This window comes from Brachycentrus maculatus, unplaced genomic scaffold (genome assembly GCF_059751285.1).
Source record: "Brachycentrus maculatus isolate JH-2025_06_01 unplaced genomic scaffold, ASM5975128v1 h1tg000305l, whole genome shotgun sequence".
In the NCBI taxonomy this organism is placed as follows: domain Eukaryota; kingdom Metazoa; phylum Arthropoda; class Insecta; order Trichoptera; family Brachycentridae; genus Brachycentrus; species Brachycentrus maculatus.
In genome coordinates this window covers 155,937-182,610 of record NW_028281055.1, presented here as the reverse complement: position 1 = coordinate 182,610, position 26,674 = coordinate 155,937, and the positions used below count along the sequence as shown (strand labels likewise).

The 26,674-nt window shown below is 33.3% G+C and overlaps 1 protein-coding gene across 2 annotated transcripts in view; it reads left to right on the top strand.

Moving 5' to 3' along the window:
- PH4alphaEFB (prolyl 4-hydroxylase subunit alpha-1) overlaps window positions 1-26,004 on the top strand; it is a 47,383-nt gene extending 21,379 nt beyond the window's left edge. The window contains exons 2-13 of one of the 2 annotated variants that reach the window (XR_015838301.1): window positions 12,620-12,801; window positions 13,906-14,057; window positions 16,786-16,942; window positions 17,433-17,611; window positions 17,848-17,972; window positions 18,443-18,549; window positions 18,672-18,825; window positions 21,176-21,400; window positions 22,123-22,191; window positions 22,580-22,745; window positions 23,325-24,021; window positions 25,652-26,004. Coding sequence is in view for 1 of the 2 variants with exons in the window: in XM_088267745.1 (XP_088123871.1) it covers window positions 12,629-12,801; window positions 13,906-14,057; window positions 16,786-16,942; window positions 17,433-17,611; window positions 17,848-17,972; window positions 18,443-18,549; window positions 18,672-18,825; window positions 21,176-21,400; window positions 22,123-22,191; window positions 22,580-22,745; window positions 23,325-23,449 (1,632 nt within the window). In the remaining variant the exon portion in view is untranslated. Of the gene's footprint in view, window positions 1-12,619; window positions 12,802-13,905; window positions 14,058-16,785; window positions 16,943-17,432; window positions 17,612-17,847; window positions 17,973-18,442; window positions 18,550-18,671; window positions 18,826-21,175; window positions 21,401-22,122; window positions 22,192-22,579; window positions 22,746-23,324; window positions 24,467-25,651 lie in introns of those variants that run through there. The other variant, XM_088267745.1, reaches the window with a different exon arrangement.
- Window positions 26,005-26,674: the final 670 nt, after the last annotated feature.

Genomic DNA, 26,674 nt, shown 5'->3' with positions numbered 1-26,674 from the left:
AATGTGTTGTAGAGTAGTTTGGTACCAAATTCAATCTAATGAATGTACAAAATAAAATACAAACAGCAGTATTGAAGTACATTTTGATCATAATTTATATTTGAAGCACTAACTTTGTGATTTTCCATTTTATAATTAAAAAAATTTATTTGTTTTAAAATCATTGTAAATATTCTATAATAACTTAATTATAATGTCTACCGGTTTCGAAGCTAAACCGCTTCTTTATCAAGACTAGTCAACTGGACTTTCGAAGCTAACAGCTTCTTTGTCAAGTATCAATCAGTCGCGAAGAAGCGGTTAGCTTCGAAACCGGTAGACATTAAAATTAAATTATAATAAAATATTTATAGTGATTTTAAAACAAAGTTACATTATTTTTATTAAAAAAAGAGAAATATTTTTGTTTCTATTATTTACATAAATATTTCAATTTCATACTATTTATATGAGCCCAAGCGGCTCATTATTAGAAATAGGTATAAAATTTCGGTAGAGTGGGTTCGAACCGAGAAAATCTGACTTAACAGTCCGGGAACTAACCACGGCACCACAACGCGACACTTTCATTTTAATTATACATTTTAATTATTTCACGATAGTGCTAGAAAGATGAAACAAATGATGTTGGTCGTGATTGATCTAAGTGAAAGGAACATTTTGATGAACGTTTAGGATTATATACATACGTGGTAATGTGTTAGACATGATATTGATTGATTATTATAATTAAACTTTTAAAATTACTTTAGGGATCTTTTGGCAGTAACCCAACGATGAGTTCGTGTAGTTTCGTAATATGTACGGGTAGGTACTAGGTCAAAATGTTACATTTTTGACCTTACATAACTGACGGTTGATGGCACGATGACCCCTAGGGCTAATCGTAACCATAAGAAATTAAACTTATATGTATGTACATATATATTTTCTTTTCACCATTCGGTCATTAAATCGATTATGTACTTAGTGTAATGAATTTTTAAAGCTACTCGATTTCTTCATACCGTTTTTTAGTTAAGGTTCAGTAGTATTCGTTAATTCGTAACTTAATTTTCCCTAAATCCATGTAACAAGTTATGTAAGTATTTGTTTGTTTTTTTTAAACATTGTTTTTTAATTGAAAAAATAAAACTTTCTTTTAAATAATTAGATGGTTTTTAAAAGAAAAGAGTTATTGAAAGATAAGGAGGATAAAAAATATAAAAATATTTTTTTCTATATGTGGAGGTCCTCACCAAAACGTCACATTTCCATTATAAATCAAATGATTTTAAGGAATTCTAGTTTGTAAAATTGTTACGTTTTAGTGCGATTTAGGATTTCATATTGGTTTAACATAGGATTGGTCACGTTTAGTCGCAACTTTAATTAAGATTTCGATAGAATACAGTAAACAGAACAGATTTGTATTTAAAGGATTTTTTGTGCAATATTGGAAATGTAACTTTTTGGCGAGGACCGCCACATATATATTTTAAAAAACAAAAAATATCTGAAAAATATTATTTTTAAAAATCGGGCGTGAAGAGACGTGTAACTTCTCCGGCGGTTGGCAGCTAATTGAACTCTGTGTTTGCGAGTTAGGCCTTAAATTGATTTTTTAATGCTTGAAGCTTCGTTTTATTTCGGAGGTTCGGGGTTCGATATCCTCTCGGGCTACCTGGAATTTAAAAATAGAAATTTGTTCACCCGACCAGTGCTGTGACCCGCGGGTATCGAACTCTGGGTGGCAGTGTCAAAACATATCGCTCACTCCTTTCAAGAACGTCATAAATCAAAAAACTTGATTTTTCAGGAGAACGTTTTTAAAGTTTAAAAATATAATACAATGTATTAAAAATAAATATCAAGCCACTTACTGAACTTTTTACTGTGCAACAGATCTTTTTAGGTAAAACCTGAAGGTTTTTTCTCCATTTGAAAAATATTAAGTATATTTAAAACAATAATTAAACAATACCTTTTTTTTCAAAATGCAAAAACAACACTTTCTGCCCTGTAGCGGCTAAATATTAAGTTGAAAATATGCCACCTTTGCTGGGATATAGTACATTTTCTGGACATTCCAAAAACATACACAACTGAAAATTGACGATTTTTTATTTATGACGTTCTTGAAAGGAGTGAGCGATATGTGCTAAAAAGAAATAATAAAAAATAATCCCCTTAACCTCTTCTTTTATTCCCACTCGTTTAAAACATCATGGATATTTTTTATCTAATTGAATCATATAAATACTTATTAGTTATACTTTAAAAAAAATATATTTAAAGAATCATATAGATAAATTTTCTCCTTAATTAAATCACAGACAGTTGAGAGTCGAGATAGTATGCATCTTAAAAAATTCTAATCAATAAATTATCTACAACATTTTGTTTGGAGTGTGTCCAAATACTTGTTCACAAAATCTGGATTATCCCAATTACAGAATAAAATAAAAGAGTTTCTGCTAATTAAAAAGCTTCTTTTCATCTCACCAATAGATGTCTCTAGTGAAGTTCTAGTGATTCAAGAACAATATTTTAAAATTGGTTCATATATATATATATATATATATATATATATATATATATATATATATATATATATATATATATATATATATATATATATATATATATATATATATATATATATATATAACGTGGTAATATTTTTCTTTATAAATTGGGTGTAAATAATATGTAAAGTGGGTGTATAATAATAAAATAAACAATGTGTTGCTTTGTAATTAAAGAAACGACAATAAAAGTTTATTCTTAATTAATCTTTACAATAATTTTTATATCTATCTGATTCTGACAGTTAATAATATTATATTTTTTCTATCGGATCTCTTTTGTTTAATTCTGTTCGACGCATGCGACATCTGGTGGTAGAACTGTTTTATGTAGGTACTATTTGTAAGTACTTAATAAAATGTATAGGTAGGTACCTAGTTATTTTATTACATATATATATAGAACTTCCAAGAAGAAAAATCTACGAGTCAGTTCCCAGTCAGAATTTTTTAGGACCACTGTCGTTTTAAGATGCCATTTATAAGATTTTTTTTATATTTTCTCATTAAATGTGCATCCATTTTAGTCTGTTTTATTCTCTAGTCGCGTGTTTGTCGTGAGTTGAATCGCCAATTTGGGGAATTTCTCGAAATTCAAGCGAAAAATTGTTATTGTTCCAGCTTATTTTTATTCTCTCACTGTCCAAACAGAACCTTGACATCGCCCATCGCGATAATGTTGTGAAGAATACACACGGAATTACAATATGTACAAACCATTTGACGATCTGCCTCATTAATGCCGAATTTTGTGAGCTGTGCAAACCCACGCTAAAAGCCAAAATAACTTATTTATTGATTTGACGTTTAATTTTTAGAACTCCATTTTGATTTATGTATTAATTTTTAAATCAAACACAGTTTTTTTTAGTCTATTAAGTTGTATTTTATTAAAAAAACACATAAAAATTTATATTGGGACAATTCGGCTGTCCAAATTTAAAACACAGTAAGGGACATTTTTTTTGTAGTAGTTTTTTTTTGCATTTATGGACTAAGTAGACTCTACTTAGTCCAAAAATGCAAAAAAAACCTACTACAAAAAAATGTCCCTTACTGTGTTTTAAATTTGGACAGCCGAATTGTTTCGCCTACTTATGGCATTTTCAAACGAATGTGTTTCACATTCGTTTGAAAATGCCTAAACTAGGCGAAACAATTGTCACAATATTAATTTTTATTTGTTTTTTTTTTTAATAAAACACAACTTATTTTTTGACATCTCATCAAAGATGAAGAAGAATATGGAAGTCTGGGCATTTACGGGGCTGACGACCGTCATAGGCTGGTTTAAGTGATCACTTTACACAGTGTAACATTCACCAATTCTACCCATTATTGACAACCACACTACTCAAATTCTTGGAAGTTCCATATAAAAATAATATGAAAAAACTCCTATAATTAGAGATAATCCAGATTTGTGAACAAGTATTTGGACGCACTCAAAATGTTGTAAAACACAACTTAGTAGACTCAAAAAAACTGTGTTTGATTTAAAAATTAAGCCAAAATAACCTGTTTCGATCAACCCCAAGATTGTCCAGGGTGCTATTCTATAATTTTTAATTTAAGTTTTACTTAGTAAATACCACTATTTCTTAAAATCTATTGTGACCTCTGTTTCGATGCATTCCGCATCATTATCAAATACGGTGTGGCGTTCGCAGACAGATTAGTGTGGCGTTCCGACGTGATAGTTAGTCGGTTAATATTTATTTAATATTACCCTGGACTGGTACATAAAGTGTTATATAATAATTTATTAAATAAGTACTTCATCCGTTTTACGAGGTGCCCTATGCACCATTTGGTGCAGACAGGTCAGTAATAAATAAATAATTATAATAAGAGGAATTGCTTTAAGTTTTTTATTTGTTGTGATTAAAATATAGATGGTTTCGTGTTTTATGTAGCCCTAATTTCTGATTTAAACAATTTTACTGCTGATTTTCCTATGGTTTAAAAAAAATATTAGTTAATATTGTCCGCCTCCGTAGTGTAATGGTCAGCACGCTCGGCTACCGTTCTGGAGGTCCCGGGTTCGATTCCCAAGGGGGGTAAAATAAATATAAGTGATTTTTTCACTGTAATATTTATTCAATATTACCATGGACTGGTACCTGAAGCGGAGGGCTGATCACCTTTCCTTCATAAGTAAAACGATCATGATAACACTGCGTTTATAAGACACAGTGCCCTATGCACCATTGGGGTGCGGATAAGGGTTTTATTATTTATTATTAATATTGTTTTTAAAAAAAAGTGAACATTTTTTGTATTTTCGAGTGTATAAACTAACCTGGGACAAACCGCTATAGTATAATATTAAACATGAGTATATTACGACCGGTTTTTTGTTACAAGTTTAATGTGTTCATATTTTTAAAGAATCTTTTTCATTTTATTTTTTAAATATACAATATAAATAGCTCCAAATCGTGATTATGTCGACCGGAGTTCAAGGTCGTTCAACTTTTAAATATTATTTTTGCTGAGTAGGGTCGTTGAGCGCAAAACTAGTTTCATTATGTTCTCATTCATACTTTGTGCTTATAATTTGATTTTATTTATTTACCTTTGCAAGTTATTTTATTATTACATACTATAAACGAATGATACAACGATAAGTACTTTTTTTAAATTTTTTAAAATTTATTATCATTTTTTTTATTGCATTACTTTACTAACTAGACTAAGTTCCTCTAAGGGCGCTTGTCCACTACACAGAATTTTACCGTCCGGCACGTCAGTTAGCGTTTTAAAACGACGATTGACTTGGATTGGCTTATGCTTTTGTCCATATTTTTTCGGATCGGTGCTCTTGATCGGTGCGTGCGCGTAAATTCGATCACGCTAAACTGTCGTAGTCGCTTTCATTTTTTCAAAACCGGACAGCCGTTTTGATTTATAATAGCCGATATAATTAATATTTTCATTCATCATTTTCTTTTGGAAAATTCGCCATCGAAAAAACGTTATTTTCGTAAGTTGGCAATGAATGACGTCACAGAAACGATGGAATTATTTTAATGTTGGTGTCATTGCTAAATTATTGGCGGCTCTATTTGTTGATGTCCTATGGTCCACCCTCCCACCCCCCCCCCTTCCCTCATATTAATATAAAACAAATGGTAGTGTAGTGGTAAACCAACAATTCATACTACTACTATTACAGCTCTATAAACCATAGACAATAAAGCATATGACGTCATAAAACGTTCGATGACGGTAATTTGATGACGTATGCGAACGCACGTTTTTCATTTTATTCAAATATCTAAAGTTTAAACCTTAATATCTCCCTTAGTTCCCTACAGATTTCAATAAGAATGTTATCGATAGTCTTGTGATTTTTCATATTAATTTATTAGCTAATAATCCAACATCGTGACAAAAGCCTATTGCATATTTCGGCTGTCCAAACTTAAAACACAGTAAGGGACATTTTTTTGTAGTACGTTTTTTTTGCATTTTTGGACTGAGTAGAATCTACTTAGTCCAAAAATGTAAAACAAACGTACTACAAAAAATGTCCCTTACTGTGTTTTGAGTTTGGACAGCCCATTTGAATCGGCATTTAATTTCGTGGCGTAATGATAGTTGTGATGACGTATGGCTCTCATCTCCAGTAGCTGGTATTTATTCAGCTATTCATTGTTCGGTGGCAGCATCCTTCTCATTTCATTATATCACTTTGACATCTGGTGATCATTTTATATTTATGTATACGAGGGTCCGTTTATCACTCTTTGTTTAGTCACTAAGTCGTCGAAATAAAAGGTTTACCATATTGTAGTAGAGGCGACTGCGAGCAACAGAGTGCTTTTGAAAAAAAACTGTTAATGTTGAAGTGAAAAATTATTTAAATTTATACATATTTTTTACAAAAATGTTAGTAATATTAGTATATAACTACTCACCGACATTTTTTGTCTACAGGTTTCGAGACGTACCCGTCTCTTCGTCAGGACAATCACTACAACAGCATGCAAACAAATGAATTTAAATTTTAAAATGTTTTAATACTGGTTCTAGTAATGGGTATTCACGACATTTTGAGTGTCCAAAAACTTATTCACTAAATGTCATGAAATTAATCATATATGTATGACTTTAAAAAATTGAGTAGTAGAAATTCATGGTGGGGAAATACGGGTAGAGTGTTACACTTGTAAAGTGATCTCTTAAACCAGCCTACGACGGGTCGTAAACCCTGTAAATATTTAGACTTCAAAATTCTTATTCATCTATGATGGTATGTCAGTGTATGTAATAGTATTGTTTAATAAATTGGGCCTTTAGTTTCCACGAGGCGTGGATTGATAAACCAAAGTGAGTTTCCAGAAAGTTCTGCACTCGGTCGTACTTTATCTCTCGGAAGTCGTTCATGTACACTTCCACGTGTGTGTGTGTGTGTGTGTGTGTGTAATGTCCTATGCGTTGCTCTCGTTAACACCAACACGAGCGCAATAACGCACACATTAACACAATTTGTCGTTATGTCGGGTCAGTGAAGTTACCAATGTATTTGCGGCTACTCGGCTGTCCAAATTTAAAACACAGTAAGGAACCTTTTTTTGTAGTAGGTTTTTTTTGCATTTTTGGACTAAGTAGAGTCTACTTAGTCCATAAATGCAAAAAAAAAACCTGCTACAAAAAAAATGTCCCGTACTGTGTTTTAAATTTGGACAGCCGTACTGTACTCACCATAAGTATTGAAATAGGCATAATTTTGTATTATATTACATCATTTCTCTTCTTCATTCTAATTCGCATCCAAAGCTCCATCAAGTACCGTAATAAGACGCACATTGATATTTTAAATTCAAATTTTTATTATTAGATATGCAAAGCCAAAACTATTTGATAGAAAGTAGACTGAATGCAGTCGAAATGCGTTCTCTCAGACGAATGTGCGACAAAACGTTGTAAGATAGACGTTCGAATGGTGATATAAGGAAAGAATTGCTGGCTGAGATAAGCATCATCGATAAAATTAAGAAAAGTGGCAAGATGGTTTGGGCATGTTGGCAAAAAATAGCCTCTATATATTCGAAATTTATATAAAAAAATGCATTTTTTAAAGAAAAAAGCGCGTCTTATAATCCGTACAATTTTTTTTTTTATTACCTAACGTCCAAGGCTTCAACTTTATAAGTTTCATACCCTATGCCTACTTGTGAGTAGATTTACTCTTTATGTTTAAAGTTACTATAATTTCATGTAATTCATGAGTGAAAATTCTAGGCAAAAACACTCGCGAATCCGTACGAATCCGAGTAATGTTTAACCCTCATTTAGTCCTGCGATGTAAGCCGGTTGGTCAGCCATTGACCGAAACTATGCGACGCCGGATGACTACAGCATGGTTAAAAAGTTGCTTACACACGGATGATCCGCCGACAGTCATTCAGTACGACAGAATGAAGACTCTGTTTTCCACTGTTTTTTGTTTCTAAAAACTGTACACATTGAAATCTTTGCGATTGAGTTTTTGTTCTAAAAAATTGCTGAAAAATGTGAGATCATCGATTTGATTTTTTTTATTCTTTTATATTCACATAAAATAATCCATACCTTTTTTTTATGCAAAAAAAACTCTCTGCATGAGAAGAATTTCTCTTGGGAAATGCATTTATTATTCAATGATAATAATATCAGTAAGATGTTTGCCTACGGGTGGAATATCGGATTTTACACACCGTACATATGAAATGTATTTTCCAGTTAATTTTTATATTCCAAACCCTTATCCGCACCCCAATGGTGCATAGGGCACTGTATCATATAAACGCAGTGTTATCTTGATCGTTAATACATGAAGGAAAGGTGATCAGCCCTCCGCTTCCGGTACCAGTCGAGGGTCATATTGAATAAATATTAGAGTGAAAAAATCACCTATGTTTATTTGACCTCCACTCCCCTAGGAAATCGAACCCCGGATCTCCAGAACGGTAGCCGAGCGTGCTGACCATTACACTTCGGAGGCGGAATTTTATATTAATATATCATATACCGCGATATTTTCCATCTTGTGAAATAATTTATTAAAGAGTCACACTATATTTATTGATTTGGCGTTTAATTTGTAGAACTCCATTTTAATTTATGTATTAATTTTAAATCAAACACAGATTTTTTGAGTCTACTAAGTTGTATTTTATTAACGAAAACACATAAAAAATTATACTGTGACAATTGTTTCGCCTTGTTAGGGCAATGTAATTTATCATTTCGCTCATGATAAAGCAAAATCTCACAAGCCGTTTTAATGTAATTATATGGGAGCCATAAATGTGCATATTTTCAGAATTTTCCTGTTATAATTATTCATATTAAATCTATGTATGCAGTTAAAAAATATAATTGCATTGATTTCGCTTTATTATGAGAAATACATAATCGACGATCACCCTATACATTTCGTGCGTACGTGATACGCGGCACGCTGTTTCATCAAATCCCAGTAAGTAATGGGCGCAAAAGATTATTAAATATTTGAATTTATTTTCCTAGGTTTAATTTAATTTAAACGTTTTGATTACATGAAGATTAATTAATAATATAATGTTTGTGGCACATTTTATAAAACTTTATAAAGCAAAACTAAAACTTTGTTTTTGACCACTTATATTTTTGATACTTTTCTTACTACTACGCACCCTAAATATGAATATTTCACAGTATTATGTTTAGTACATATCCATCCCTGAAGATGACAAGGTGCTTGTCGGGAAAAAAAGTACCAAAAATCTTATTTTCTTTAAACCCTTATTCGCACCCCAATGGTGCATAGGGCACTGCATCCTATAAACGCAATGCTATCTTGATCGCTTACGCATGAAGGAAAGGTGATCAGCCCTCCGCTTCAGGTACCAGTCCAGGGTAATATTTAATAAGTATTAGAGTGAAAAAATCGTTTATATTTATTTGACCCCCCTGGGAATCGAACCCGGGACCTCCAGTACGGTAACCGAGCGTGCTGACCATTACACAACGGAGGCGGACATAGACCAAAAATCTATAGAAAGATGAAGGTGTTAAAAAGATTCCAATGAAAATAGCACTGATTATCTTGTGATTTTTTTTAATAGATTTTTTTGGCTTATAAAATAGGTCATTAAAGAAACTTTATTGTAACCTTTTAAGTTTATTTGAAGATAAAACAAAACCAGTTCATCGACGATTACGTGGAGGTCACTAATATTACCGATGCTGAGAGCGACGAATTGATCTAACTTTTCTAAACGGGCACACGGAGCGTTAAATAACTCATCATTGAAACTAGTTACGGCTATTCTACTCAATTAGTTTTTCTATTATGACGCCGTTTCACGAACTACGACCCGTGAAATCGCTGCCAATATCAACACAATAACCTCTGTGCGTACTAAACATATTTAACATTTACGAAAAATCTTTATTTTATAAACACAATAAAATAACAACTCTATAGTTTTTTTCCACTTTTATTTTATTTTAAGAGCTCTTGAGGTATTATTTTACGAAAATGGCGCTTTATTAATTAAACAAAATTATCATTTCGCTCACTCCTTTCAACAACGTCATATATCAAAAAACTTGATTTTTCAGGAGATCGTTTTTAATGTTTAAAAATATATTACAATGCATTAAAAATAAATATCAAGCCACTTATTATATTCTTCCATATTCTTCTTCATCTTTGATGAGATGTCAAAAAATAATATTAAAAAAAAATAATGTCAAGCCACTTATTGAACTTTTTACTGTGTAACAGATCTTTTTAGGTAAAACCTGAAGGTTTTTTCTCCATTTGAAAAATATTGAGTATATTTAAAAAAAAAAACTTAAACAATACCTTTTTTTCAAAATGCAAAAACAACACTTTCTGCCCTGTAGCGGGTAAATATTAAGTTTAAAATATTCCGCTTTTGCTGGAATATAGTACATTTTCTGGGCATTCCGAAAACATGCACAACTGAAAATCGACGAATTTTGATATATGACGTTGTTAAAGGAGTGAGCGATTTGTTAAATGCTTTTTACTGATACTTTCTAAGTAGTGCATTTTATAAAATTCATAAAATAAAACTTAAACTTTGTTTTACCACTTTTATTTTTCGTACTCTTCTCCAACCGGTTTCGACAAGCACCTTGTCATCTTCAGGGATGGATATGTACTATCCATACCTACACACACAAGTACATATCCAACCCTGAATATGACAAGGTGCTTGTCGAAACCGGTTGGAGAAAAGTAGTTGAAAACGTATTGTAAATTTTATTTTATTCCATTATTAATATTATTATTAAAATAAGACGGGTTCGAACCTTGATACTCTGACTCGGGAGTCCGCAACACTAACCATGGGACTACAACTCGTGTCACATTCAATTACCAATCATTATATCAGAGCATATAGCTATCAAAATTTAAATTAGTTTAATATGATAAATGTTAGTTATATTTATTAAAAAGCAATTTAAGAAAATTTAATTTGACATATTCTTATGTAACCTGCTTAGTTTTCGCATAAATAAATAATAATGGATATTTTTGTATAAATATAAAAAAAACCTTTGTATGTATTTATATTATATATTCTTTACTTACAAAGAGAAAAGAAATCTCGCAACAGTCCAAACTCCTTCGGATATTTCCGTTTTTGGCATGAGATGTTTTATAATAATTCATGTAAATAAGCAGATATTATATTAAACGCACTGGTGAAAGTTTATTTAAATTATTCAAATTAAATCACTAAGTTTTGTGGATTTTTTTTAAGTAGTTATTTTGGTAACCAAAATGTTAAATTATTTTTTAATTATATATTTTAACCCTTAGACTGATGAGATTTTATGAAAATTTTATTAAAAAAAAAAAAGAACAAGTTTTTTTTATTGCAATTTTAGGATATTAAGATATGTTCGAAACATACGAAATAATACTGACACGACCCGGATCAATTGAAAATGAATATTTCTCGAATTAATTTTGCAATTAGCGGGAATCGAACCACAATACCAGTTTCACAGTCGAGCGTCTACCCAACTACGCTAAGGCACTTGTTTTTTCGGCAGATAATGTCGAGCCATACTCCATATGGGAGAAGTATGGGTTAATGTTTATTGTGGGCTAGCAATGTAATATTAGATATGTGGTGAGTACCTACCTTCTGAGAAATGATGTAATTTCTCCATTATCGGGTTCCTTGTTATATTTATGTTTGTGGTTTTAAAAAAATGCACACTTGTTAAATGCTATAGTATAAATCGTCGTGTGTTGATGTGCTATAAAAAAGAAGTTTTACTGTATAGTTTTACATTTGTTGCGGATTAAAACTGTTAAATTTGTGCTAACAAGTTAATTATTAACATTTCTGTATCGGAGTTTTTTCAGATTTGCCAAATTTGGTTAAAACACGGGCATTATTTCATGATCACTCGCAAAATCAGGATCGGCGTGAAATATATTTATCTTATGAACTAAAATTTAAATTTAAATGAAAATTTAGTTAGGTGCATTCTTCAAAGTGTAGCGATAAGCGATACTGTTTCTTTGTGGGTCACACTCTGTGTGATGATTGGTTTTCTTCTTTCATGGTCAGTGTCCACCCATATCTATCCACCACCCGTCTATTCAACTCACTGTACCCACTACAGCGCATGTCGGAGATAATTTGGTCTTCGCAGTTTAAGCGGAGTCATCCTCTGTAGTTTGTACCTTCCCACATGCCCTCTGCAGTCGTAAGAAGCACACCTGGGTGTCTTATATTATGGCCCATCCATTTGGTTCGCTGTTGTGCTACTTTATTAAGTAACCATCTAGACTCCCCACCCTGCTTGATACCTCGCTGTTCCCTACATGTTTGAACCGATGAATCCCCAACATGCAAATGTAGCACCACGTATAAAACGCCTCTGGCTGACCCCGTTCTGCATGTCCAATAATCCTTGTTTCACTTCCATATAATAGTATGCTCCAGACCAAAGTTTTAATTGGTGCTAAGTAAAAGTAATAATTAAGGATTGCGAAGGTTCGATATCATAACTGTGTGAATTTTCAGTTTTGCAAAATGAATCTCATTTGGTGCATATCATGGAGCCTGCTGCTGTGTTGGAACGCGAAGGCCGAGGTGTACACCGCCCTCGCAGACATGGAAGGACTTCTGGAGACGGAAGGAATACTGCTCGACTCCCTTCACACATACGTGCGCTACCAGGAAGACAGACTCAAATTGCTTCGGAAGTAAGTCCACTCAAATTCCTTATTTCACCCTTTGACTGATGAATTTGAATGTAGATTTTGTTCAGAAAAAGGACCGTTTTTTTATTTCAAATATATGATATAAACATATGTCAGAAACATAGGAAATAATACCGACATTGGGGGCTAGAGTCCACTACAATCCATACATTTAGTGTCACCTTGTGAGAAAACATTCTCAACTACCTCATAAAATAACATAGTAAAATCAGTTTGAATGATTTCTTTGCCCTTTTTTTGCCCGTATGTGTGATAGTTAACCCTCTCGTACATATAAATTTTTTACAATAAGTATTAAAAATGTCAAATGTGGAATTTATGTAATGTAGGTAATTTGGAACAGGAGTAAAATATTTGAATTTTTTGTAAGAGGCTTATTTACATTTGAGGGAGCCTAATAAGGGATTGTAACATCTTTATGATAATATTAATGAATGATATTAAATTATTATATGTGTATAGGTAAAATAAAATGTATTTCGTTATTTCGATATGACATAACAGTGCAATGAATATGAATAATGTTACAATTTACTGAACAATTGATAATAATATTAGAAATAAAAAGATTTTATATGCTCCAATGGAAATCTTTATAAGACTCTAGGCACAATGGTTCTTCGTTACATCGTTTGCAAACACGACGAGTGTTCTTCCTACAGTTGTTATGGTGGCATTTTGATCAAGCAAGTCTTAAAATAATTTACTGCTAACAAATTTGTGAGATGAGTACTTTTTCAACAATTTGGCAGCACTTTTTATGACCTCATTTGAGAGCTTAATGTAAGAGAGAGTTTATACCAGAGATGTGCCTAGTTGTTAATTGTTACATTTTTAGTTTCCTGATTGGGATAGTATCCGTTACTTTCTCTCAATTCATATTACTTTCCAACTATTCTTTGTTTTCAAATTGTCAAATATATCAGGAGCAGAAATACACAAATAAATCGGCTTATTTTAAAGAAGTTGTTATTCAATTCGGTTTTTCAATTCCATTTCCCATCACTGGTTTATACATTCAGGGTATGTTTCAACTTTAAGGACTATTGTACGGGTTTAACATCTACTATTTTGTTTTATTTACAGGCAATACAATGACTATAAATCAGAACACCAAACAGCCATGCAGGACGTGAGTAATTACTTGTCCAACCCCATAAACGCTTTCAAGGTCATAAAAAGACTCTCTTCAGACTGGATAGACACTGAAAAAATTATGGAAAACGACCCCGGAGCAAGTAAGTCTTACGTTTCATATTATTTTATGGATTATTCATTTTAGGTGTGTCCAAATCCTTGTTTACAAATCTGGGTTTTCACTTGGGAGTTTTTTTCGGAGAAGCAGGGTGATGGTTAGATACAATTTTAATATTATTTATTTTATCGGACACTGGATTATTCACACTACGGATGAAATATCAATTTTAACCACCCTACCTTCGGGTTATTTTCAGACATATTTTTTATAAAAAAGTCACAACGTTTGTTGTCACAAAATATTGTCAGGTATGAAACCAATTTTCAACTTAAGGAAATATGACCATGTTTCACCCTGTCGCACTGAATTAAAATGGCTTCATTTTAAACAACGCATAAATTCACAATCTCTCGCCCTACTATATAACATTCTTCACGTCCCCAGTGCACCAATTTATCTTGTAGAAAACTTCGTTTACCTTTCTGATCATGGTCTATCGCTTCGCTCTTCCCAAGAGAGAACATTCTCCATTCCTTGCCACAACACAGCATTCCTCAGTAATTCCTTTACTGTCCAAGCGGCTAGACTCTGGAATGAACTACCTCTACACGTAAAAAATGCACCTTCTATTTTAACCTTCAAAAAACGCCTGAAACATCATTATCTTACCTTAGAACCCTAACTGTCCATCTCCTCCTCCCCTGACCCCTCCTCTCTTTCTTAAACTTGCTACCTGATTCTACCTATTTATCATTAGAATTCTAGAATACTTTTTTGTCTAATTGTTAATAATTGTTTTTTAGTTTTTTGATAAAATCTATTACATCAGACAATAATATGTATTAACTTTTAAAAACGTCTGAGACATTACTATCTGTCATTAGAATCTTAACTGTCGATCAAACCTCCTCCTTCTACCTCCTTCCCTAAACTCCCTTCTTCCTTTGCCCTCCTTATTATCGTCTTTTGTTAATTTATGTTTCTTTTTAAATGTCAATTTGTAATTTATGTTTTTTTAAATGTTCAAGTACTATCTGCCCACTGATTGCAAACGGCTATATATGGTATCAAACGTTTTGATCAATATCACTAGTCCGTCTTTGGTCGGTTGGAAGATATTGCTTTTTAGCAATAAGCCCGCCAATGTACTTTTTATTTTCTGTACATGAAGTTTAAATAAATAAATAAAATAAAACCTGACAAAAATTTGTCAGTGTATCCGGTACGCATTAAATATTTTTGGAACAGATATCTTTTCTCGTGCATGTAGGTCATACGGGTTAGCGCGGAATGGTGAAGAAAAACCGCGCGTATCACATATCGCTCACTCCTTTCAAGAACGTCATAAATCAAAAAACTTGATTTTTCAGGAGAACGTTTTTAAAGTTTAAAAATTTAATACAATGTTTTAAAAATAAATATCAAGCCACTTATTGAACTTTTTACTGTGCAACAAGTCTTTTTAGGTAAAACCTGAAGGTTTTTTCTCCATTTAAAAAATATTTAGTATATTAAAAAAAAATACTTAAACAATACCTTTTCTTCAAAATGCAAAAACAACTCTTTCTGCCCTGTAGCGGGTACTGTACTTTTGCTGGGATATAGTACATTTTCTGGGCATTCCGAAAACATGCACAACTGAAAATTGTCAATTTTTTATTTATGACGTTCTTGAAAGGAGTAAGCGATATGTTTGTATGTGTAGGGCGGTTAAAGATTGATATGAAACTTGTATCATTCTTCCATTTTATTTTAAAGTCAGCCAAATGCCAGGTAATAAGCCATGGGATGCTCAGATTTACATCTTCTTTCATATACAAAGGGAAGAATGATACATATTTCATATTTTGTATATTAAAAGCACTGATAACTTTGTGGTATGGTAATAAAACACTCTCCTTATCATTCATTGTTTACTTTGTGTAATACCACTTTTATAAATACTTATTCGTGACTACCAGTTTCGGAAAATCATTCCATTGTCAGGTTACTAAAATTAAATTATTACAATTTGACATTTGTATAAAAATAAAATTTTGAAAGATAGAATACAGTTTTTTTCTTAAGTGGACTCGAAGTTAAATTTAGTTGGTTATTTATTATGGGTAAGTCTTTACTTTTTTTTATAAAAAAGGAAATATATTTATTTTTATTATTTACACAAATATGTCTGCCTCCGTAGTGTAATGGTCAGCATGCTCGGCTACCGTTCTGGAGGTCCCGGGTTCGATTCCCAAGGGGGGTAAAATAAATATTAGTGATTTTATTCACTGTCATATTTATTCAATATTACCCTGGACTGGTACCTGAAGCGGAGGGCTGATCACCTTTCCTTCATGTGTAAACGATCAAGATAACACTGCGTTTATATGACGCAGTGCCCTATGCACCATTGGGGTGCGGATAAGGGTTTTATTATTATTATTACACAAATATTTCAATTTCATACTATTTCTGTGAGCCTAAGCGGCTCATTATTAGAAATAGGTATCGAAATGTGGTAGAGTGAGTTTGAACTGAGAAAGTCTGATTTAAGAGTCCGGGACACTAACCACAGGACCACAACCCGACACATTACTTTTTCTAATTTTTCTGGTAGTCACGAATAAGTGTTTATAAAAGTGGTATTACACAAAGCAAACAATAAACAATAAGGAGAGTGTTTTAATACATATTTCATATCAAATTGATATGAAATGTGTTGAGTCATATTTAAAATTTATGTTTAGATAAGTAGTTAGTTATAATGCAAATGTGTTTATTTGCAGCTTTTGTGAGAAATATGACCAGTATGAAGGAAGTGTTGAAGTTCCCGAATGATGAGGACCTCAGCGGGGCGGCGGCCGCTCTGGTGAGGCTGCAGGACCTGTACCGGCTGGACACTGCAGAGGTGGCCAAGGGAAAACTTAACGGAGTCAAGTACAGGTGAGTGTCATAATAAATTTTAATGCTACACTTCAAAATAATGGTCAAATCAATTAAATTTCAATAGGGCATTATCACTCGGAAGGAATATCTAATTTATCATACTCAACCTATGGACTATAGGACTGTGTAAGACTCGTTTTGTGTTTATAAGAGTCGATATAATCAATATTTTCATTCATCATTTAATTTTTGCAAAATTCGCCTTCGTAAAAACGTTGTTTTCGTAAGTTGGTAACGAATGACGTCACAGAAGCGAATCCACACTACTACTATTACAGCTCTATAAAGCAGATACATAAAGGGATACACCCCATAACACACCCTATGACGTCAAATTTGATGACGTATAGCGGTGTCCGTTTTTCGTTTTATTAAAATATCTAAAGATTAAACCTTCATATCTCCCTTATTTATCTACAGATTTCAATAAGAATCATACCAATAGTCTTAATTTATTACGCGTGACGTTTTTGTTTGTTTTTTGCAGTGCTCCTATGTCGGCCCACGATTGCTTTGAATTAGGTCGGCAGACGTACAACTTGGGAGATTATGTACACACGGAGATGTGGATGACGGAAGCGCTGACAAAGCACGATCTGGAATCCAACAAAACTGTTCCCAAGAGTGAAATACTGGAGTACCTTGCCTTCTCCGCCTACATGTCAGGTTAGCGCTTATCTCGGTTCACTAACTTGAATGGTCAACTAATGGTTGACTTGTAATTGTAGTCAATATTCCCATAATTTGTACTGATTTTTTACATTCAGTAATATTTCATTGTTGAAAGTAATGTAACTTGACTGTTGATATAACAACTAAGGCCAGATTTAGACTTTATAAGGTTGAATAAGCAACGTGTATTTTTTAAATCACATTTTGAGTATATAACTGGAAATTTCCAGGTAACATTGCAAATGCGTTAACCTTAACAAATGACCTGCTGGAAATCATTCCCGACCATTCCAGAGCAAAAGGAAACATTCCACATTATGAAAAGGCACTTCGGGAGAAAAGAGACGCAGAAAAGGTAATTGAGTAATATTTATTATTATTAACACATTCACTGCATTCAATCTATCGCAAAAAAAAATCACGAGATGATGATAACGTAGTAATTTTCAAAACTCTATATCAAATTAAAAAATTAAATAATGAAAAAATTATTTTTGTAGATCTAGTATACGCTGTTCTCTTTGTGTGAAGCATTCACGGTTAGCTCATGTTTATACTCACTTTGAGACAAGCAAGTATAAACATGTGTTGTTGAAGGGATTAAAGCTGACTTTAAACTCGCAAATTACACATTCATACATTACATTTAATATTATTTCTTTCACATACACATAGAATATTGTATCAAGACTGTAAGGGTATACCTTTAACTATGCGATGATACTTTCAAGCCATTTGACTCATTGTTATCAGCCATACGCGCCTAGCACGTATTCGACACCAAGGGAAAGGGACTGCCATTATTAATACTGCTTTATTTTTCAGGATATTGGAACAGTGTTGCCAACACCAACAAAAAGAGATATAGAACGAAGCACATATGAGGACCTGTGCAGGGGAGAACTAGAGCTTCCAGAAAATATTAAGAAAAAGTTAGTTTTATCTTAGCTTATTCTACTCCACTTCTGAACATATTCAAATTGAACAATCTTACGATATCCCTTGTCATTTATTTTGTCTCCAAATTATAATTATTGTTTTTTTCTTCTCTCAGTTTGAAGTGTCGTTATTTCTCTGACAATCATCCGTTCTTGAGATTGGCGCCATTCAAATTGGAAGAACAATATCTGGATCCGTACATTGTCGTATTTCATGACATACTGTTTGAGAATGAGATGAACTTCATCAAGGAATTTGCCAAGCCGAGGGTAAGAGCGTTTTTCTATATCTTAGAAATAAAATAATGCAAATAAAAATTCATTATTTAATTTGTCTGCCTTCGCATAACACATTAAGGTATCATAGAAAAGATAGATCAACATAAATATGGCAGCTGAGAGCATTCCCTCATTCACAAACTGACTGCGACTGACCATATGAACATATCTTTCTTTTACAACAATAATAATAATATAATAGAGTTTCTGCTCAATAAAAATCTTCTTTTTATGTCACCAATAGATGTCTCTAGTGAAGTTCTAGTGATTCAAGAACGATGTTTCAAAATTGGTTCATATATATAGAACTTCCAAGAATTTGAGTAGTGTGGTTGTCAATAATGGGTAGAATTGGTGAATGTTACACGTGTGTAAAGTGATAACTTAAACCAGCCTATGACGATCGTCAGCCCCGTAAATGCCCAGACTTCCATGTTCTTCTTCATCTTTGATGAGATGTCAAAATCTTTCATTTCACCAATGAAGAACACATCCCATGCTTGCTTCATTTGATCATGAGGGATCACTCGTCCTCTCATAAAAGCACATTGCACATCTCAAATCCGATCTTTCCTCACACTTTCAATTGTAATCTTCCTATAGAGTTTACAGACGGGCCTTAATAGACTTATTGCCCTATAATTCTCACTCTCTGCGTGAGACCCCTTTCCCTTGAATAGAGATATGACTACTTCCCGTCTCCAATCCAGAGGTGTGTATCCTTCCTCGAGAAACAGGTTAAATAGTCTGTGCAACCATGTGAGTGTGGTCTGTCCACCACACTTTACAAACTCTATAGCAATTGTTTCGTCTAATGGTACTGGAACACTGATGATTAGAAAGACGGAAACGCACAAATGCAGACAATTATTTATTTTCCAAAAATTACAAAATTATCTAGGCGAGAAGAGCAAAGTGATGCCAATAAATTGAGTGAAGCACAATGTTTCGTTCTTAACAGTACTGAGTATAAACACAAAGAAAACATGTCACCAAACCGATCAAATAATACTCAGTACTGAAACTCATAGGACAAAGAGTGAGTGCGATGTATGTACGTTGCAATTTTAATCTTATCTGAGCACACAAAAATTTGCCCACTACCCTTTATATACGATTTTAAAAGAGTTGCATGTGGTGGGGACAATATTGTAAACAAAATAAAAGTCGATGAACTGCGTCTCTCTGTTCTTCTCGCATACATTTATGAATACAATTTTAATACACAAATTCTTTTAAAAAATACACAAATTTGGAATGAACAGCAATATTATCATACCCAACAGGTTATCCGTCTGCATTAATTTTAAAGCGTTAATTATTTCTGACATACTTATTTCACATACCATACCCTCACTCATACTTCCCTTTATTGGTACTTTGGTGGAGACATTACTTTTACTTTCACTAACTTCCATAAAGTATTCTTTCCATCTCTCTTTCACTTCACTTTCGTTAATAACTCCTAAATGGAGCAAATCCATGATTTGTGTATTGAAAGCTGTCCCACCGTATTCCCATATCTGATAGAGAAGCATCTAGACTTCCTGACAGACCTTCTCTAGCAAAGCAATTTTTTTGTTTTGTGAACTAAGTTGCGAAATTTATAGAAAATGTGAAACGAAATAGTATCCTGATTTACTGTGAATTTACATTTAAAAGGTTTCAATATCCCTGACTAACTGAACTAACTGCTAATCCCTTTCACTGCCTGCCCCGGGGCAGTGAAAGGAATTAGCAGTTTAGATAGATAATTTGGTGGTGGTTTTACAAACTTGTATTTATTTAGATTGGCACTGACAGGGTTTTTGTATAATGCCGGGGTTCCCAAAGTGCGCGCCGCAGAAAGTGAAGAGGGGCGCCGTGAGTCGATCATATATCATTATCCGAAATCACAAATATTATCGGGTACCTTTAAAGCAATGATTTCTATTTTGAGCGCTCGCATCTTTAACCTGTTAACCGGGCGGGACACATAAATACGTCAAACGTAAACAATATCGGGTTCGGGTAGGACATATGAATACGTCCTTGAAATATATATTTATTATATTATACCATATACATATATGGACGTATATTTTTAAAACAACAAAGGTATTAGCCATCCATACATGTCTTGACATGAATTTAAGACACGGAGTGAATCAGTATTCCCGCCCGTTACAAGTTGCGTAATTGGACAGCGGACCGCCCGGTTAACAGGTTAAAAAACATAGGTACATACTCATAAGTAGGTCGCCGCGACAAAATACTAGTAAATGCGCCGCGAGCTGTAAAAGATTGAGAACCCCTGGTAAAATGTAATAAACTGGATTGAAGTTACTGTTTGTTTTTCCAGTTCAAGCGTGCAACCGTCCAGGACTCGGAGACGGGGGAGCTGGTGCACGCCAAGTACCGCATCAGCAAGTCAGCCTGGCTGAAGGACCACGAGCACAAGGTGGTGGCCACCGTCTCGCAGCGCGTGGCCGACCTCACGGGGCTGTCCATGGACACGGCGGAGGAGCTGCAGGTGGCCAACTACGGCATCGGGGGCCACTACGAGCCGCACTTTGACTTCGCCAGGGTAAGTGCTGCTCCTCAACTCCTCAGCTCCATTGTCACTCGGACTGACATGTATTTTGGTGTACTTTTTTCTTTGCAATATCGTAGATTATCCAATAATTGACAAATGTTGAACAAAAGTGTAATGGCAATCAATTCACATGGTTTTAGGTTTTTTTAATTGTGGATGTTAGCAAAAAAGATAGGTGTGTTATTAAAATATCAATTTAGAAGTCAGTATTGCAAATAATTAATAAATTGAATAATAAAAATAAACAGGTATAAATAATTATTTTTAATTAATGTTTTACTTAGGAAATACCACTATTTCTTAAAATCTACTGTGACACGTGTTTCAATGCATTCCGCATCATTTTCAAACACGGTATGTGAAACTAATTCCAAATTTTAGAGTTGGGTCATTGGGACGTTGAAGGTTGAAGCACTTGTCACAGTAGATTTTAAGAAATAGTGGTATTTAATAACTAAAACATTAATTAAAAATGGATAGTTTTGCCACAAAGTGACTGCCGAATCAATGAATGAAAATAAATAATTATTACAAATTATTTACCTTCTTATATTTATTTGACATCTCTCTGAACTGGTACCTGAGCGCAGGACTGATCATCTTGTCTTTATGTGACTAACGATCAAGACAACGCTACAATGTAGTCCCCTATAGACCATTGGGTGCAGATAAGGGTGTTGTTAAATTATTATTTTTTATCTTCATTTTTGCAGAAGGAAGAAAAAAATGCTTTTGGTGGGGAAAATGGAGTAGGAAACAGGATAGCAACAGTTCTATTTTATGTAAGTTTCGCTTTATGTGTGTTATACTTGTGTAAAATGTATTTTTAATAAAAACTCACTAATGGAATCCTATCCAATTATTCCCATGTTATAAGACACAAATTTCTAGTTCACAACTTTGTGAATATGCCAAGATATCAGCATTTGAACATCCCATTTTAACATTTCAGAGTATCAGAATACAAGTGTTACCATATTTGATAACAAAACATATGGGAATATGGCTTTTCATGTACTTCGTATTGTTATCATATTCCCATCCGCTTTCTTGCAAATATACGATCTGACACAGCAATCTGTGCTAGTTTTGGTATTTAAAGTTATAGTGATAATTTAAACTATATATTCTTATGTCTATAAAGCCTAATGTTAGTAATGACTTGTACAGATGACAGACGTAGCTCAGGGCGGTAATACGGTGTTTCCGGAACTCGGTTTGAGTCTGAAACCTGAAAAGGGGATGGCAGTTTTCTGGATGAACCTCTTCCCTTCGGGTGAGGGAAACTTTGCTACTCGACACGCCGCCTGTCCTGTATTACAAGGCTCAAAATGGGGTAAGATATTATTTTGTAAATATATATATTTTTATTTGGCATAATTCTTGAAAATTTCATTGTAGAAAATGAAATGCTTTATTGAGAAAATATGTATGCATCGGTTCCGCATCGTAAGGCAAGCTTGCCAAATTTAGTGCCCTGATTGCGAACTGGTAAGATCGCTTTACACATAGCAGCTGTTGTAGCCGATCAAATTGTGAGGCATCTATTAGCCAATTCGCCTGGAATTCATAATTTAGTATTTCAGCACATTGTTTGCAGGAAGGGCTTAAAACTGTCTTTTACATACTGTTGGTAGGGAGCAAGAGATGCTTATAAGCGTTCTATTTACTTACTTTTGGTAGAGGTTGGCGAGTGTTAGTATACTGAAGGTCGTGTGGTAGACTGTCTGAGTTTAATTAGGGTCAGGGTTGATGATGAAACACAAGCATATGGTACGTACTTTCGATCACAGCTATGAGGGCAGTAGGAAATGTCGCTACTTACCTACACGGAAAGCCGGACTTCATGCTGCTTACTCAGAACAGTATTTACATGTTTTCTTGAAGTAAAAATAAACTAAATTGTTTCTTTCAGTTTCCAACAAGTGGATACACCAATACGGGCAAGAGCTGATAAAGCCGTGCACCCTCGAGTACCAGCCGGAAGGAATGAATTCCTTTTTCGCTAAACCAATCAAGAAGCAAGTCAATACGAGCTGAACTACAAAATCATTTAGGTCGAAAAATGTATATCAAAATGGAAACATCTAGAAGTTCACTTCAATTGCATATTCGAAACAATTTATTTTAATATTATTATTTAAGAAATGCATTCACATATATTTTTTAATTGGTTGTTGGGGAAATTCTGTCGTATTTGGCCATACATATGAAGTGTCTTATTCTGTATCCTAATTAACATATCCTTAACAAAACCGTTATATCATCTTTAGAAAGTACAAACACTTTACTGTCAGTTGTGAATTTATAGCTTGGATTAAATTTCTGAACACAAGAAATGTGGGATTATATTCTCTACTAAACAATCTTCTTCTTCTTCTAACCCTTATCCGCACCCAATGGTGCATAGGGCACTGCATCGTATTGACGCAGTGTTATATTGATCGTTATTTACATGAAGGCAAGGTGATCACTCCTGCGCCCCAGGGACTAGTCCAGGGTAATAAATATTAGAGAGTGTAAAATCACTAATATTTATTTTCACCACCCTGAGAATCGAACCCGGTACCTCCAGCACGGTACCTAAACACGCTAACCATTACACCACGGAGGCGGACTAAACTATAGGACTATCAACCCAAAGAATAAGACATCTTTTTACATCAATTTGAATATGAAAATATGACAGAATTTTCCTGCAATGTGATTTTATTATTCCAATGATAAACGATATATCAAATTATAAGTTTTAAAATTGTTCACATTTTTCGAAAGATTTATTTCAAATTGCGAAAATTAGATTACCATTTTTTTATTATTATTACACATGTGAAGGAAAAATTATATGAATGAGTTTATTCGATTCTAGAATCTCAAAACTTACGATTGTAACTTTTGGTATTACGTACATAATCTATCATGTGCCATACTAGTCATTTAAAAAAATGAGAGTATCAATACGGATTACACTTCAGTGTCATATTAGGTACTACTTATTTTTAAAACAATCCTACGATAAACCTGGATTGATTGTTTTTTTTTTTCAAATTATACAAATATCATCAATACATATTGTCATTCGACATCTTTTATCAGAATATGTAGAAACTGAAATGTTATAAAAAATCTTTTGATGTAAGAACTCGTTATTTGAAAATAAAAACTAATTGTAGTAAGAAAATTATTATAAAAAAATTAACTCATTTTTCAGTATACAAATTGATGCATGTATTTTATTGTTATTGTTGCTGACAAAGAAACAAATACATCAAATTAAATTATTTTATTTATTGTTTTTTTGGTGAAATTTATCAAAATTGTTTTTTTTTACTTTTTTCCTAGTGAATTATTTTTTGAATTATCAATACATATTTTGTTTAATAAAAAAAAACGTTAAAGGGACCAGAATAACGAATATTTTTAAATTAAATTAATTTCATTATTATGAAAAAAGCTCTGAAATTAATAACTTCAGAGCTTTTTTCCGCGCTCATTTTTTGGCCCTTGCCAAATATTACTTGGACCCTTTTTCATTCCAACATGCATCAGTAATTATATTAAATTTTGATTCTAGATCTGAGTTATTTTGGTCTTTATTCTAATTTAACGAAGTTTACAACATTTTGAGTGTGTCCAAATACTTGTTTACAAAATCTGGATTATCTCCAATTACAGGAGTTAACGAAGTTTGACGTAAGAATACTCATCTTTATCAATAGAGTTTACTTATAACCCTTAGTCCGCCTCCGTAGTGTAATGGTCAGCACGCTCGGCTACCGTTCTGGAGGATCCGGGTTCGATTCCCAGGGGGGGTAAAATAAATATGAGTGATTTTTCACTGTAATATTTATTCAACATTACCCTGGACTTGTTCCTGAAGCGGAGGGCTGATCACCTTTCCTTCATGTGTAAATGGTCAAGATAACACTGCGTTTATATGACGCAGTGCCCTATGCACCATTGGAGTGCGGATAAGGGTTTTATTATTATTATTATTATTATTATAACCCTTATCCGCACCCAATGGTGCATAGGGCACTGCATCGAATTGACGCAGTGTTATCTTGATCATTACTTACATGAAGGCAAGGTGATCACTCCTGCGCTTCAGGAACCAGTCCAGGGTAATATTAAATAAATATTACGGCGTAAAATCACTAATATTTATTTTCACCCCCCCTGGGAATCGAACCCGGGACCTCCAGCACGGAAGCTAAACACGCTGACCATTACACCACGGAGGCGGACATCAACAGAGTGGTGATCAATAATATATGTTAATAAGATATACATATTTAGTTATAAGTATGTCATCTCATCATCCAGATGTGCTTGAATTGAATAGTAAAGCTGTTATTCCACACCCTACGATGTCGTGTGTTGTATCGCATTTAATTGTGGCCATATTTTATATTTAATATTGTCGACGTTCGATGGCTCTTTACCAAATTGTTCCTTAAGGCTATTTTTACATTATGTTTAAAGTTTCTATAAATGGACTACTTATGATAATATTTTTTATATGAATGTTCTAAATTTACATCACATTGTTAGTGTCATTGTATTTTTATAAATATACAGTCGCTGAAATGCTTTTCTCGCTTTTTATTTTATTATTTGTATTGCTACCCCCTGTACATGTGACAAGCGCCTGTTGTTCAACTCAAAAATATGTATGAGACTCTTATGCATTACAAATGGAACTTTTTAAGTTCTTGAAACAGTCAATTTAATCCATTTCTTTCTTTGCATTTGTTGACAATTCTATTACGTCAGGATTAGAAAACGTTTATGTTGAATTTAATTCAAGAAAATCTTAATTTTTTCATCAATTTCCATTAATTGTACTCTAAGAACTTGTTGGTTTTTTATAGCTGGAAGTATGACAAATAATTTAGACTGCAAATTTTTTAAATGACGAGAGAATACTGCATCGATGGCAGAACTTGATCTGGTTATGGACTGACCTTTGTCAGTAGTGTTCAATTTTAACATGAATTTTATCCAACATCTTAGTACGTAATGGTTAAGCTTCGTCTAAGTTGAATCACCACTCATGATCATTGGCATTTTGTCCAGTTCTTTTTCCAAGAATACTGCACCTTCAATAGTGGAAATTGTTGATAAATTTTGAAACATGTTCAGATAATGTACAGCATAATATGCAAATGTCTACTGGTTCCCTATACTACGTATTAACACAGTAAACGCAGTGCATGCACATAGACCATTTATGACGTATGCGACGGAGAGAGTAGAAACGAT